The sequence below is a fragment of the Tasmannia lanceolata genome, unplaced genomic scaffold, assembly GCF_043159265.1.
Source record: "Tasmannia lanceolata isolate RefF3 unplaced genomic scaffold, GAP_Taslan_0.1 ptg000002l, whole genome shotgun sequence".
Classification (NCBI taxonomy): domain Eukaryota; kingdom Viridiplantae; phylum Streptophyta; class Magnoliopsida; order Canellales; family Winteraceae; genus Tasmannia; species Tasmannia lanceolata.
This window is the reverse complement of record NW_027518679.1, coordinates 47420523-47437739: the sequence shown is the minus strand read 5'-3', so window position 1 is coordinate 47437739 and position 17217 is coordinate 47420523. Positions and strand designations below refer to the sequence as shown.

Sequence of the window (17217 nt, the reverse complement as noted above, 5' to 3'; positions counted from 1 at the left end):
TTAAGCAGGTTACTCAGAATTAGTTTAGGTTACCCTCTTATATTTACCCTCACTGGAGCATACCCTTAGTGAATGTTATACTTATTGATCAATGGTTAATGCACATGATAATCACATTTTTTCCATTTATTTGTTAGGTTTTTTCTACTTGGAATGAAGTCAGTCCAATTCTACGAGTGTACGAGGATACAATGTACAAGTAGAAAGTGACACCCAACCACTCCCCTAGCAACACACACACACAACCTCTCGTTTTCTAGCAATTTGTTTCATCACGTATCTATGTTAGACGTTTTATTATATTTCTTTATTTCGTCATTGGATTCTTAGTTATAGCAATTCTCCATTTGCTGCTGTCTATAAATACCGATTCATGTGACACCTTCATCACAAAACACAATACCACCCTTAACTTCCTTTGTTTGATTTCTCCCTTTACATATTCCTATGGCCCTTATAACTGCAACCTCCTCTTTTGGCTCCAACTCCAATCCAATCGAAAATGGAAAGCCACAAATCAATTGCAAATCAGCAACGTTTCCTCCAAGCATTTGGGGCGATCACTTCCTTGCCTACTCCCATGATCAAATGGTAATAGAAGAGAGCTCATTTATTTTGAATTATAGTGTACTTCGTTGTAATAGTAGCTAATGTATATTTGTTTCTGAATGGTACCATGCAGAAGTTGGATGGATGGACTAAGCGGATTGAAGAATTGAAGGAAGAAGTGAAAAGAATGCTAAGCAGTGCCAAGGGGTCACAACAAGAAATAGAATTGATTGACCTGCTTCAACGTCTTGGAGTGGCATATCACTTTGAAAAGGAGATTAACGAGGCATTACATCAAATATTTGAATCCCATACATATGTTGCTGATGATGATCTATTTGTTGTTTCTCTCCAATTTCGACTACTAAGACAACATGGGTTCAATGTGTCTTCTGGTAAATCCTTTTTCATTTCTATTCTTCACTGCCAGAACTTGTGCTACTCTAACTCGTTCACATTCACATTCTTTATAACTATAAATTCGTGAGTTTTGAAACAGATGTATTTAGCAAGTTTAAAGACGAGCAGGGGAACTTCAATACCGCGTTGATTAGTGATATGAGGGGCCTATTAAGCTTGTTTGAAGCGGCAAATCTCAGCACACAAGGAGAGGATGTATTAGATGAGGCCATTACATTTACGCGGAAACACCTTATGTCTGGTATAAGCCATCTCGATTCTAATCTTGCAACACAGGTAGAGCATGCCTTAGAGATACCCTTGTGGAAGAGATTACCAAGGCTAGAGCATAGGCATTACATCTCAATATACCAACAACACGAGGCGCGAAATGATGTGCTGCTAGAGTTTGCAAAGTTGAATTTCAATATCTTACAATCATTGCACCAAAGAGAGTTAAAAGATCTTACTAAGTAAGTTTGTTTTATTGCGTGAAGATTATATCCTATAGAATTATTAAAATTATGACTAATGAGCTATAGTGAACCAATCAAGGCTTGCGGCGCTTTATAAAAAATAAATGAGATTTTCATCATCCTCGATCGGCATATAATCTATGCTAGATACAATGGGGAAACGTTAGTGTTATCTGTTTATGTATATGTGTGAAAACAAACAATCACTCCAAAGGCTTAAACGGTTAGAGTTGGTGTTATTTAATCATTTATTGTTTACTCTCCCCCTCTCCTGTGGCCGCGTCTTTTTTTTAGGTCGTGTCACATATGGGACCTCTTTTGGGTTGGCCATAAACAAATTCGTACCTTTTCTTTACATGGGACATCCAACTCCTGTGTACGTGGCAATCAGGGCCATTGCACCTGAAGTAAATCAGCCCCTCTGCAGTCATAAATACACAGAGGAGGCTGTCCTAAGAGAGAACACTAGGGTTATTTCCTTATGTGGATTGGCATCAAGGAAAAATCAAGCATCATATTTGTGCATCGGGAGTGAGGTATCATAGCCATCAAATCATCTAATCTAGATATAAGAGAGAACACTAGGGTTATTTCCTTATGTATATGAAAGGTACATATATGCAAATTAGTTGCTATACACCCCCTCCTTATTCCCCCATAACCATAAACATTTGAACTCTCTAACTAACATGGACTACATTTATATCTCCTACAGGTGGTGGAAGGACATGGATCTTATAGGAACCATGCCTTTTGCTAGGGATCGATTAGCAGAATTATACCTTTTTTGGGGGAATGCAGTGTATTTTGAACCGCAATACACTCGATCTAGAATGTGGAGTTCAAAAATTTTATCACTGATATCAACGATTGATGACTTTTATGACGTGTACGGTACCATTGAAGAACAACGATTATTCACCGATGCAATTGATAGGTACTTGATTTACATTTATCTTTAATTTCTATAGCTTTTGTTAAAGATCTCTTCTTAATTCGATGTGGAAGTCATCAATTCATCAAGAACCACGAATGTTAATGGCTACTTGATTTGATTAGGTGGGATGTTGAGGCCATACATCACATTCCCAAATACATGGAAGTGTGTTATCTTGCACTTATTGATGTCGTCGACGAAATAGAAGAGGAACTTGCAGCCGAAGGAAGCTCCTATCGTATACCATACTTAAAAGGAGGAGTAAGACCACTGAATCAGCATAAAGCTTTAGAAATCTTATGAATATATACTAATGTTATTAGAGGAAGAAAACCTTGTCTTTCCATCTTTATGATAATAGTTATTTTCTGATATTACGGTTGAATGATCGACTTCATTTTATCGCAGATTAAAGCTTTAACGAGGGCATATTTGACTGAATCTGAATGGTACATCAAGGGATACGTACCTCTATTCAATGAGCATTTAACCATCTCTTTGATCAGTTCCGGTTATCCTCTGTGCACTATCCTTAGTTTTGTTGGTATGGGTGAAATTGCAACAAATGAGGCATTTGATTGGGCAAGCAGAAGACCTAAAGTTGTTATGGATGCAGCACTAGTTTGCCGACTCCGAGACGACATCGTGGGAGGCAAGGTAGGTTATTGGTTTATGTGAAAATATAGAGACAAAAAAGGATACCATTGAGAAAATGAAATATTCCAAGCGGATGTAAAAATATGAAGCAATATGGAAACAATCATGGTATTCATGTGTCCCATTATTGAAGGGAAAGCATCCTACCTTGGGGCCCACTTATTGTTATTCTTTAGAAAATTATTTCTCTTACTTTCCCATTCATAAAAATGATAAAACACTCAAAAATAGGAGAAGAAATTCTCCAAAAAAATTTCTTATTTTCTAGTCTTCATAAAATGAACCACTTACACCAACCATGTACCACGTATTTCTTAAGAAATTACCTTCTTTACAACTTAAAAACTGATCTTACATAACGAAAGGGTTTAACCTATTTCTCACTTAGAAGTTTTTTTATATGACAACCGTTAAGTTATGGATTAAAGACAACTTTTGTACCCCAAAAAAACTCAACAACATAACACAAGCATCAACTATTTAAGATATGTGAGATAAAAAGATAAAATATCTAAGTATTTTTATATCAACTTTAACATTATTATTTTTTGTTTCTATGGCATTTGAAGTTTGAACAAGAACGAGGTCATGTTGCATCGACTATCCAATGTTATGTGAAGGAGCATGGGGCCTCAGAGCAGCAGGTGTGCGATAAGTTTGAAGAAATGATTCTGATTGCCTGGAAAGACATAAATCAAGCATGCATTGAACAACCTGTCTCCCTTACTCTCCTTATGCGACTCGTCAATCTCACACGTGTGATGGAAGAACTATACAAATATGACGATGGATACACCTTTCCCGGCGGCGCGACCAAAGAACGTATCACCTTGTTGTTTGTTGATCCCATTCCCCTTTAATAATAGATGTGGTTTATTAAGATATCCTTATGGTTTGGATGTGTTTTAGAAAGAGATTGATCAACTTATTATTGTTGGATATAATATGTTATAGGGTCAAAAATACCTTGTTTTTAATATTTTTCAGAATGTGTAAGAGATTTATCATATTATTATTACTGGTTGTAATAAGGAACAACGTTTATAAGACTGTGTTTACTAAGTTGTCTAAATGTCGTATGTTTCGTACCAAATTGCATACTTTTTTGGAGTGACATGAGACATATGTCTATAACATAGCACAAGGTGAAGGGGAAAAATGAATAAAGTGATAACATATTTGATTATGGCAATTGTTGATTACATTTACCACAGTACAAATTTTAAGTACCAAAGCACGATTCCTTATACCTTACAATGGCTCAAATACTCTTACAAACGTACTTTCCCATAGACCATTCATAGAAGCAATAATTTAGAAAGTAGCTAATGAAAATGAGAAGATAAAATCCCTTTAGTGGAAAAGGTATACTATTCATCAGTGTTCGAGGTATAAATGTCAACCCCGAACTGCGCCTGTGTCCAGGCACATGACAGTAACACACACACCTGCAAACAAGACCCAAAGATGTGCAAGGCTGCAATATCAAGCAATATCGTCGTTTGGATACGCGGATTTTAGAATCCAGGTTTTTAGTTTGAAAACAGTGTAAAAGAGGGTTAGAGACAAGAGAAGAGCGGACCAGCCGTCGTTTTTTACTCATTTTTTACTTCTCTCCCTTCTTTCCATCAGCAAGAGAGTAGAAGATCCTCCCATTTTCCAGGTTTTAGAAATCTCAGATTGCAGGAGAGATGTTTAAAACCTGATTTGCTTGCTTAAAATCCAAGAAACGCTGCCAAGACAGCACACAGCAGCCTGATCATGAACCCTCTTTTACACTGATTTCAAACTAAAAACCTGGATTCTAAAATCCTCATATCCAAACAGCCCCAAAAATCATCTCACACCCATCTTATTAACCAACAAGACCGATACAGAGACCCTTGCATCCTCGAGACGAGCAAAGCAAGCAAGCAACGCAATAATGAATGGTGAATTGAGCACAACACCATCTGGGTTCCTAAGTTACGGACTCGCAATCCTCAATACTCAATACGTAGGGCATACCGCTCAAGCCTCTAGGGCATGCCCAAAGCAACCCACGTGCCAGGTATACCACCATGCCTCTAGGGCACGCCCTGTGAATATTCTCACCCAGATACTGGGTTATACCGCCCATGCCTCCAGGGCACTCCCAAAGCAACCCACATATCGAATATCTCTAGATACTAAGGTATACAGCCCATGCCTCTAGGGCACTCCGAAAGCAACCAGAGTATCATATACATAAACACAACGCAATCCGATGCATCACACAATGTCACGCCACAAACCCGGGTCCGTGTAACTGTAATACCCAGTCCTAATGTAGGAAACCCTATTCTTAGATGGGTGTCTTGATCAAAATTGGGAATAAAATTCTGAAGCTTATATGGGGTGCCATTACTAAAACGGAGCTTAATTATTTTTATTTTTATTTTTGTTTTCATATACTTAGATAGGTAGGGCTGCAACAGGGTCGGGTTGGGTCGGGTTTTTTCAAAACCCTAGCACAACCCTAGATCCCATTATCTCAGCCCTGACCCTGAGTCAGGGCCGAAAAACCTCAACCCATTGCCCGCCCTACAGGGCTCAGCGCGGCCCTGGCCCGCCCTGATTGGGCAGGGCCGGGCCGGGCTGGCCCTGATTGACTCGAGTGCAAATACTTGTTAAGAGTGCCAAAAATAAAGCAACCACATATCATATAGAACAAAATGATCAATAAACAGAGAAATGGAACAAAATAAGACAATATGAATTCAACAACATGACAGGCAGCAGAGACAATTAATAATAATAATCTAAAGAAACATCAATCCAAGATAATAGAAAACATTAGCAAAGGAAACATGCACAGATGGTTAAATTCTATAATAGAAAACTTAGGGTCGGGTCGGGCCGGGTCAGGGTGACCCGAGGCATAACCCAGAACCCAACCCGAGCCTGAGTTAGGGCCTAAAACATGAACCCTGACCCGCCCTCAGGGTTGGAAAATCCAGCCCAAACCTTGTTCGGGCTCAGGGCGGGTCAGGGCTGACATGGCCAAACTTGCACCCCTATCGACATGTATAAATTTTTGTTCTCTTTTAAAAGAGATTGTAGGGAGTGCCATACTGCCATTACCAAAATTTAAGCTTATGCTTTAAGAAAACGTGTAGGGGTGGTGTTACCAAAAGTAGTAACTAACCCATCCAAAAAAAAAAATGTTAACGAGCCCATTATGGGTATCTAAGTGTTTGAAATTTCAACCAATAGAAAGGGAGAGAATGAGAGTCTTATGGGATTGGAAAGATTAGATCGAGAAGTTTTAGGGATGGTTAAGAGATAGCCTAAAGTTTAGGAAACACTATTGGAATTTGGACGTGTGGCTCCCTTTAGCTACTAGATTTGGCTGCTAATTTTTTGGGGCGTGGTGGTGTTCTTCTACTTAAATCACAATTAAAAGTAGATTTCTTATTATAAGATACTATACTATATTAGGACTCTTATTCGAATTGTTATTCCGTGAACTTGCAAACAAGAAAACGAGAGGAATGAATATTTTCTTAGGATATGTTATTAGAGTGGAGATTTCGTCAGACTCTATTTTAATAAATGGTGAGTAACTTTCCATCGTGACTAGGACTCTATTTTATTGGCCAATGGAAGTACTCTATGTAAGGTAAATAGGGCTGCACGTTGGGCGGGGGGGGGGGGGGGGGGGGGGGGGGGGGTGGGTGTTGGGGTTGGGTGTGTGTGTGTATTTGGAGAGTCTGGGCAACATGAAGGATAAACTTCTTCTTATGCTTTGCAAGGAGGGAAGTCTGTTGGTGATGCAGATGGCTTCTTCTATATTAGCTTTGTATTGAGAGTTGGGAGTTGTATTTCCAACAAAAGTTGGGGCTAGTGAACCGATGGACATGACGATAAAGCAAGAATTAGGTAATGTGGAGAGTTACTCTTTATGGACTGCAAGTGAGGAAACATCCAAGGCATTTATTTGCAGTTATATTGTAATGGGTTCCTTTCTGTTCTCCAATTAATACTCGTGTGAGGATACTATGGTATCGTGGTGTTTTGTTTGAAGAGTATTTGTTGGTGATTCAACCCATATAACGAAGTTGTTGCCATTGTGGGAGTCCAATGGGAATGATATTCCTAATAGTTGTGGAGGCCATCCTGTATAAATACATGATCATTGAAGGCAACCCTTTCAAAATAAACTGAATTCTAGAGAGAGAGTGATCGTATTTTTGTGTGGTAGTGTACGTGGGTGCGTTTTTGGAATAAAGAAAGATAGAGGTGGACAATACCAATACATTAGGCCATGCTCAGGAAGCCAGTGTCTTGTGGTCGTGTGGTAGCCACGGCTCTAATGGGGCTTGCTAATGAAGGGCTCTAAATCTTCTTTTGAGAACTCGGTTTTGGTTTCAAATCTCGTACGAGGAAATAAATCCTTATGGTGAATTAGAGGAAGACAGCCTTCATCGAGGTATGTAATAATGTATTACTTTGGGTGATCCGTTAACCCATTCTCTTTAATTACATATGTTATTCTTGAGTTTACCTATAAAGTGAACTTTCGAAACCCTTACGGAACCCTTTTGCTGAGCTTTGACGATCATCCTTACGAACTCTTCGATACCATCTATTTGGACTCATATGGCTTTTGTTACCGTCATTGCTTTGGTTATTTTAGTTTGTTGCGAACCTTTGATATGACACCTGAATCTTTGGAAAATATCCGTTTTGGACTCTGGACTTTGGATCCGTTATCTGGACCTTTGGAACTATCTGTTACGGACTTTGGATTCACCTTCTGTTTCTGGACACTTTGGTGGAGGCTTGGGTTATTTCTGGTTCCTGCCATATGAGGGTAATACAATTGGCAATTCTGGACCCATCGTGGGGGTAGTACACTGAAACTTCTGGCCTGTCAGTGGGATAAAACGTTGGCCCTGTCGACTTGTATCTGAATTTTGAAGAACTAGTTCCGACACCCTGGGTGGTCGGTGTAAGCAATAACACACTTTTTGGACCCGTGAGCACTGGGCAGTCAGGGTGAAAATAACTTGCTTTTTGGACTAAGCCGATGCTCTCGAAGTGGAGTTTGCATTCTGAACTTTGAATTCCGAACACCCTTTGGCATTAACTATTGTTCTGATATTCTGGACACCCTTTTTTGCTTTGGTTTCTGTTTTGATTCTGGCTTTGACTTCTATTTTGATACTAGCTTTAATTACTGTTTGATACTATTTACTTTCGACTGCACATCTGTTCAGTATTCTGTTTTGATATGCTCTTTCGATTATCGTTATACGCACTCTTTCTGTTTGAGACTTACAGTATTCAGCTCTGACCTTTCTGTTTGACCCTTATTGAGCCTTGGCATGCTTAGACCTACACTTAGAGTAGTATTTTATTATGTACTGAGCTTTTCAGCTGACTGTGGATTTATTAACATTTTCAGAGTTTGATCCTCTTGAGGTGAACGAGGAAGTCGAGGCTTAACTTTGGAGATCTTTTAGTTTCATTTGATCAGTTAGAAAGTAAGTGTTATGTGAAAACTGTAAGAGATAATGCTAAATTTCTTTGAGTTTAGCTTATTTTTATGCTTGGATATGATATTTTCTGCTAGCCTTGTATACTTGTAGAGCTTGCTTTGCAGGTATACGGCGTTGTCCTGTCCTATGCCCAGGGTGGGGTTTGGGGCGTGACAGTAACAGTGCCGCACGCCACATCACAAACCAATCACATGGTGTGCAAGGCCAGATCAACAACAAACCTACATAACAGATATTCTGTCACACCCCCAAGCCACACACATACATACACATTCACAACACAAGGCTTAAGGGTGCGACAACGCCATATACCGGCAAAGCAAGCTTCACAAGCATACAAGGCTAGCAAAGCAATAATCAAAACCAACTGCAATAATCTAAATAACTAAAATTAAATGTCTCACATTAATCCTATAATCAAATCTAAATTCCTTTCAAAATCTCTCATCTAACCCATAATCCCATAAAAATCAAAATACGTAATCAAATGCCACAGTCTCAATAATCCTAAACAATACTCACTGTCTAAAGAATGTAAAGTACTGAAAGATACGATAACCAGAAATCAGAAATCACTTATGTGCCTCCTCGCCGACTCCACGAGGATCAAACTCTGAAAATGTTAATATAACCACAGTCAGCTGAAAAGCTCAGTACATAATAACACACTACAAAAGTGGGGTCATGCATGCTACAAAGGAAAGGTTCACAACTGAATGAAAAGGATTTAAGCCACAAGTGAAGTAATTAACACAAGTTCAATGTTGAGGAGTAAGGTTCATAAAAGATATCTCATAATGTCACAACGAAGGGAGTCACAGGTTCTGAGGGTAACAGAAGGAAAACTCATATAGGTACGATGCCACCCCGAGATCATCGGCTTAGTCCAAAAAGCAAGTTATTTTTACCCCGACTGTCCACAGGTCCACAAAGCGAGTTATTGCTTACACCGACTGCCCATGGTGTCAAAACTAGTTCGTAGGTTCACATACCTGTCGATAGGGCCAACGTTTATCCCCCATTGGCGGGATCACAGTTCTTATGTTCCCCATGCCTCACTGACGGGGATCTTTTCTGAGTTCACATAACCTAAGCCTCTCAATAGGTGTTTAAAGTTCACACAGTTCAAAAGAAGGTGTTCAAAGTTCAAAGTGAGTATTTCACATTAGTTCCGCAATGGATTCATATAGTAGAGGATGTCAGTCCAAAGGTTCATAGTTCCGAGAAGATTGTGAAGGTTTCTCACAAAAGTTCTGTTTTTATAAAAGCCTATGTGCAATGGTTGTTACACAGTTCATGTTTGTTTTATGAAATAAAGAATTTTTCTTCTTTCTTGGTAGAAAAAGTTGTTTATCTTGTTCTTTGTAGATTCAAAGAATAGCTTTTCATAGATTCGACGAGTGCCCTTCGTGGATTCTAAGGTTTATTCTGATCGGTGTTGACATTGATCAACCTCGACTCGTTCTTCGTGCTTCCAGCTACGCCAATCATCTATTAGATGAAAACAACTAGTAATAGAACAAGTCTTCTCACTGTAATATCAATCAACAGTTTCGTCACACACAAGACCTTAACCAAAGTTTTCCAACTTTCCACAGAAGTCACCTAAAATTCATATTAACCAAAATTAGGATCTAAATAACAATTTTAGGGTGTTTGGGAGACTTAAACAGGTTCCAAAAGCCCTTCTGAGGGTCGTAAACCAAATCAGCAGAGCCAACCCGAGTCGTGCACCCAAGGAACTTTCCGGCCAACCAACCCCTGCTCGGTCGGCTATATCGGTTGACCTACTGGTACCCTGGTTAGCCGTCCTAGTTCGGTTTAGCTGTCAGAGAGTGCGTGTTGGGTTTCTTTTCCGCGAGCGGTCCCTTTCGGAGAAGCCTGTTTTCACTCTCAAAATACATGAAACAACTTATTTTAATCCCTCTTTAAATCTTTACTTGATTAGGTTTTACAAATACGGAGAAACCTTGCACAATGGATAGCTTGAAGTAGATCTCTCAAAGTAGATTACATAGTAAGCCTAAATCCAAAGTGCAAATGCTTTAATCCTAAGTCAAGGCACAAGGTTTGGATGAGAGAAATTAAGCGAAAATTATTGAAAATGTTTAATTAGGCTCAAGAGGGTTTGCAGAGTGTTAAAAAAATGCATGTATAGAGGAATCGATGTATTCTAAAGAATCTGGACTCTAGTGGATCTACTAGAGGGCTTGGAGCCCAGTTGATGCAAGTAGATCTATAAGAGGAAGGACTCAAGGGGATAGGTGGAGACCTGTAAGATCCCATTTTGGAAAGGGAGAGAAAGTTCATAGGCTATATATGTGGACTCCATTCTCCCTGTATAGAGTATCTCCAAGGGGTGTGCCCTGCGGAGTGGGTTGGGCACGGTTAGTGCTACTGGAAAACAAAATCGAGGAGGATAGAAGACCCAGAACCAGATAATATTTACACTGAGAGGTCAGGGCATGACAAAATGGTATTAAAGCCGTATCTCCCACAGTACGGTGTGCCAGCAAGGACACTGGGCCCTAGGGGGTGGATTGTAAGATCCCAAATCGGAAAGGGAGAGAAAGTTCATGGGCTATATATGTGGATTTTAATTCTTCCTATGTAGACGTGTTTTCAGCATCTCTAATGGGCAGGCTCCGCGGAGTGACTCAGGCACGGTTAGTGCTGCTAGAAAACAAAACCGGGGAGGGCAGAAAACCTAGAACCAAACTGTCATGCCCCGGCCCACTATGTAGATATTGTCCGGTTTTGAGGCATCTACGCTCCCCGATTTTGTTTTCCAGCAACACTAACCGTGCCCGACCCACTCCGTGGGGCCCTCCTCTTAGAGATGCTGAAAACGAGTCTACACAGGAGAGGGGAAATCCACATATATAACCCAGTAACTTTTCCTCCATTTCTGATGTGGGACCTCACAATCCACCCCCGTTAGGGCCCATCGTCCTCGCTGGCACACCGTACTGGATGGGAGGTCCCGTTCTGATACCATTAGATCATGCTCAGGCCCCGCTGTGTAGATATTGTCCGATTCTGGGTCATCTACCCTCCTCGGTTTTGTTTTCCAACAGCACTAACCGTGCCCGACCACTCCGCGAGGCCCACCCCTTGGAGATCCTGAAAATGCGTCTACACAGGAAGTGGGGAAATCCACATATATAGCCCAGTAACTTTTCCTCCCTTTCCGATGTGGGATCTCACACAGACAATATTTACACAATGGGGGCGGGGCGTGACAAGACCTATAGAGCTAGTCTAATGGCAAAAGGTACCCTAGTCAAATGGCAGGCATTGACTTTGGGGAACCTTTCACCTATAGCCATGCTAAAGTCCATTGAGATTTTATTGGCTAGAGAAATTCACTACGATTACGAGATCTGGGAGATGGACTTAAAACCGCCTTCTTGGATTGAAACATTCGAAAGATTTATGGGGCCCGGCCTGAGGGTTTTGAGTTGCCAGAAAGGGTAATTGAAAGTGTCGCGGCGAATTTTAGAAAACAAGGCCCGTCGAATTAATGGGTAACGGTATATACGGTTTTGTCGGCCGAACCATTGTCCGGACGGCCAAACTGGGGCATCTGACGGAAATTCAATTTCTCGTCGATTTCTCTCCTATTTCTCGCTAAAACTTTGGTAATTCATAACTATTTCAATTTAGATCCAATTTCAGAGTTCTTGGACTATCCTGAAAGCTTAAGACGTTTACTTTACTTAAAAAATAGTTTCAAAAGTATTTGGAGCCTTTCAAATTCTATTAAATGTGTATTACTACGTGCAACCTCCTTGGAAAGCATATTGTACTCTTCCCGATTGATCATTATGAGTATTTCATGCCTTTATGATATTTTGTATATTGTTATTAGATATTGTAATGATTATTGGAGTGATCAATCGATTCTAGGTGATTGAGTTCTAGTCCCTAGGAGACTGGAGGTGCATTTTCAAGGTAAGTGATATGGGACTGCTTAAGTATTTTGATATCGAAGTTCTTTGTGATATTCCTTGGGCGTATAGTATTGATGAAGTTATCGTATTCATACGAAATTTGATCTGTAACCCTCTTTTATGGAAGCCAATCTAACCCTAACCTTCTTTGATGAACCTTGGGTTTAGCATGCCTTTGCATTCTGTTACTGTTGCCCTGCCTATTTATCAGTCTACTTTTGATCCCGCACTTTTGTAATTCTATATCTGATATGTAAGCCTCTTACCTTAGCATTGTTCTGACTATTGATATGTTTCTGTACTTCAGTAATTTGCATTTCTTATATTACAGACTTGCTTCCTCACTATTCTTATCATGGATGTGTTGACTTGTTGTCATATAGTTATTATATGTTGCTTCTGATATATGCCACGTTTAGTGTGTACTTTTGATTAATCAGTGAATGAATACACTTTTTTGATACTATGGTATTCTATTGACACTTCTTGTGAGGCTTAGATTTGAATTCTAGTTCCATTAGTGGGAAGGTACGCTAGCCCTGTCGACAAGTATTTTTGTAGTAACTAGTTCCGACACCATCCTATTGCCAGTGAATAAAAATAACATGTTTTGTGATCCACAGTATTCTATAGTGTTTTGTGGACATCATCCGATCGCCGGTGAATAAAAATAGCGTGTTTTGTGATCCACAGTATTCTATAGTGTTTTGTGGACATCATCCGATCGCCGGTGAATAAAAATAGCGTGTTTTGTGATCCACAGTATTCTATAGTGTTTTGTGGACATCATCCGATCGCCGGTGAATAAAAATTTCGTGTTTTGTGATCCGCGGTATTTTGCAATATTTTGTGGACTAAGCCTACAACAGTGAAGTGTATTAGCTATAGTTATTGTTATCAATTGTGTGTGATCTATTGGATATTGCTGATCTGTTTCTTTTTCAGTCCAGCTTTGGTTTTTACTTCTGTAAGTGATATATGCTTGACTTTGATTCTGATTCTTTGGTTTCTACTTCTTTAAGTGGTATATGCTTGACTTTGATTCTGATTCTTTTTCTGTTCCTGATTTCTGTTTCAATTTCGTTGTCAGTTACCGATTCTATTTATGTACATGACTCATGCATGTCCCTTATTGACTCTTATTACCGATTCTGTTTATGTACATGACTCATGCAAGTCCCTTATTGACTCTAACCGAATCTGATCTTGTGATCGCTTATTACATGATTTTGTTGTGTTCCACCTAGTTCACTTGTGTTAAACTTCATACTAGAATTGATGCCCACTTTGTGTCATGGCTTTGTATTGGCCTCTTTTTGTGTTCTGGCTGTAACGCTCTGACCAACCGTGTAGATATTGTCCGGTTCTAGGCCGCAGCGTTCTCCGGTTTTGTTTTTCCGCAGAAAAAGCGTCTACATAGGGAATGGGGGTCTACAACATATAGCCCAGGAACTTTCTCTCTCTGCTTCCGATGTGGGACTATTACATTGGCCCTTGTTTCCTTGGCATGCTTAGATCCTGCTAAAGTAGTTACATATTACTCACATGAGCATTAGCTCACCCATGGTTTACATTTTTCAGATCTTAGATCCTATTTGGCATGGAATCTGGGAGAGCATTTCCCAGCTTAGTTTTGAGAGGTATATTGCTCGTTCAGACTTTTGATTTAGTAACTCGTGGGTAGTTACTTCTAATAATTGTAGCAGTTAAAATGTTCAATAGAATGTGAATCTCTCAGATTATATCGATGCCGCGCTGTTACGTTTCCGCCTGGATTAAGGGTTCGGGGCATGACAATTTCCCTTCTCTCACACTCGCAAATAAATCTCAGGCTCATGCTATATAGAACATCTGGCATAAAAATTAAAAAATAAAGCATCTGGAGCTTATCGGGAAGGAAATAAAAATACCGAAATTGATGAAATGGACAAGCTCACATGAGCCTAACCAGATAATTCATGGGGCCCAAATTATAAAGCTTGTTTCTCTCTCTCTCTCTCTCTCTCTCTCTCTCTCTCTCTCTCTCTCACTAGAAAAAAAAATATCTCCCTAATTTTCAGAAGCTTCAATGGGTCGGAAAGAATCCATTTCTAAAAGGTCAATGAGAACCTGACTCATTGCCCGTGGTTTCTCTAGTTTGGGGGCCTGTGTGTTGTTAGCTTAGTAAAAAGGGCACCACCGACCCTTCTTATGGCAGGGAGTCTTTGGTTCCTTTAGGTCTGAGAGATTTGAAAAATCTGTGAGAAATATACATGTGTGGTGAGCAGTTCTATTAAACAGGAGGAGTTTGCTTTATTGTCTAATCTTTTTTTTCCCTTTTTTTTTGTTTTGTAAAACGGAAGAACTCTTTCTGTGATGGAGTTTGTACAAGAAAGGGTAGGCTATTGTGATGAAGAAAATAACATGATGGTGGGAGAATTGGGAAAGAACCCTTTTTGTTTTTCATCTCTTTCATCTTCCTCTTCTTCTCCACTTCCTTCTCAATACAAAGGTGTCATCCCGCAACCCAACGGCCGGTGGCGTGCACAGATATACGAGAAGCACAAGATCTGGCTCGGAACATTAGAGTCCGAAAAAGATGCAGCAAGGTCTTATGATCATGCCACCAATTATAACCAATTAGATCTCATGGACTCCTCTGAAATTGGAAAGGAAGAAGATAGTGGCAGCCGCGTTGCCAGGATGAGGGAGAGAGAGCTCATGTTTGATAAGGTGGTGACACCGAGCGATGTGGGCAAGCTCAACCGCCTTGTAATACCAAAACAACACGCCGAGCGGCACTTCCCTCTGGATTCATCCTCAAATGAAAAAGGCCTGTTGTTGAATTTCGAAGATCGGAGTGGGAAGCCGTGGAGGTTTCGCTATTCCTACTGGAATAGTAGCCAGAGCTATGTGATGACCAAAGGGTGGAGCCGATTTGTCAAGGACAAACAACTCAATGCCGGCGATACAGTTTCCTTCGAGCGGGGCATTGGTGAATTGGGTAAAGATCATCTTTACATAGATTGGAAGCGGAGGCCTGATTCCGGCCCCGATTTTGCTCTTCCTTTTCCTCACTACCATCATCATCCATTGAACTTGCATCATTCAGTTCCATGGGGCCGACTCTTTTTGCCGCCGGTGCAAATTTCAGGCAATCACTTGCATCGGCCGGTGAATTATGATCGACGGAGTTATGGTGGTGTGGTAAACCAGGGTCACGTTTTTTACCTGAGATCAAATGGTCCAATTCCAGGTCCACAACAGTTTGCTGGGGTGCAACGTGGTGATGGTGGGGACGAAAATACGAGCTTGTCCGTGGTTTTCGACTCTGTCCCAGTGGTCCAAACTAAGGTAGCGGCCAAGCGTCTGAGACTGTTTGGCGTGAACCTTGATTGCCCCACTCAAGCCGATGGCGAAGTTTTGTCTTCTCATACAGAAACTTTGGCTCAGCCTCAGCCTCAGCCTCTACAATCAAGGCTCTATAATGGCATGCCACTACCGACCTTACCAGGTGAGTTGCCAAGGAAAGGAGGAAGACTTTCTCTGTCCTTAGATCTGGATATCTGAGAGAAAGAGAAAGATGGATGGAAACTGAAACATTATCTTGATTCCACTTCAGTGTGAGTTTTCTCTCACACCCCAGATGGCAATCTTCTCTGCAAGTGCAGCCATTGTTTCTTAATAAGAAGCTTTGCTTCCGGTTGAAAGGGGTTGGGGAGATTTGCTGTATTACAACTGTTCTTTTAACTGTATATAGATATAGGTAAAAATATAGATATTGATATAGACCCATATGCCTATGTTTGAATTTTCCTATTGTAGAGCTTCTATTCTGCAACTGAATCCAGTTTATCATGACAAGTTAGTTTGGAAAGCTTTCATTTTTTTTATTTTCCACTGCTATTTCAGTCTAAATATTCCATATCTCATGTCCTGGCATTTTCTAGTACAGATCCAATGAGATCGAACATATTTCTTTCTTTATTTCTTTCTGTTTTTGCTTGTTTTCTTATATTTTTCTTTCCAGTTTCATGTTCCCATAAACCATGCCATGTGGAATTCTACCGAGGTGGGATTTCTATCCTTTCATCCATTTTCCCTCTTCTCTTTTAAAACTCATCTTCGATTGATTATTGTTGGTGTATTGTGTTACCCTCTCTTTTAAGTTGTCTACGTTCTTAAATTGAAATGGGTTTCAGTTGAAAACTTGTAAGGATGGAGTGCTTTCTTTTAATGACTTTGAAAAAATACTGGGCCTTGCAGGATAAACTTCACATATTACCATATGGAAGATGGTGAAGATGGTTCCCATTCATATATTCACGTACCATGAGACATAAGGTATGGTTAAAGGTTAAATAAGATTAGTATTGGGTTTGGTGCACACATAGTTACAATGTATCTTTATCCCATGCTCTCTCTGTCTCTCTACCTATTATGTATTTTCATCCCTTAACCCGATGATCTCATTCTCTCTATGTCTAGTTATTACTTATTATATATCATAGTCCCCCTTTTTTGTAGTCAGACATCAATGCAACATAAAGCTGAATCTCAATGGATCAAGGCAGCAAGGCTAGTGGTCCAGTTACAGTACCCTGTAGCGTTTTTAAGTCGTTTGCAAAAAGTAATCTTAATTCCTTGCTATCACTCTCTCTATATGTATATTATGTAGCTTAATCACGTCTACTGAGAGGCCAATGCTAAGCAAGATTGGCTTGAACTGAGCTGTTTGTTAAGGG

The 17217-nt window shown here is 40.1% G+C and overlaps 2 protein-coding genes across 2 annotated transcripts; both read left to right on the top strand.

Moving 5' to 3' along the window:
• Window positions 1-371: 371 nt before the first annotated feature.
• Window positions 372-4080, top strand: LOC143885871 ((-)-germacrene D synthase-like). Its single transcript, XM_077389919.1, has 7 exons — window positions 372-591; window positions 683-944; window positions 1049-1421; window positions 2140-2361; window positions 2484-2622; window positions 2770-3018; window positions 3588-4080. Exons 1-7 carry the CDS (start codon window positions 448-450, stop codon window positions 3876-3878), a joined length of 1680 nt encoding a protein of 559 aa, XP_077246034.1. The 5' UTR covers window positions 372-447; the 3' UTR covers window positions 3879-4080.
• A 10450-nt stretch (window positions 4081-14530) lies between these two features.
• LOC143885866 (B3 domain-containing protein Os03g0120900-like) lies at window positions 14531-17217 on the top strand. The gene is made up of 3 exons (XM_077389913.1): window positions 14531-16095; window positions 16739-16816; window positions 17000-17217. Exon 1 carries the CDS (start codon window positions 14849-14851, stop codon window positions 16040-16042), a length of 1194 nt encoding a protein of 397 aa, XP_077246028.1. The 5' UTR covers window positions 14531-14848; the 3' UTR covers window positions 16043-16095; window positions 16739-16816; window positions 17000-17217.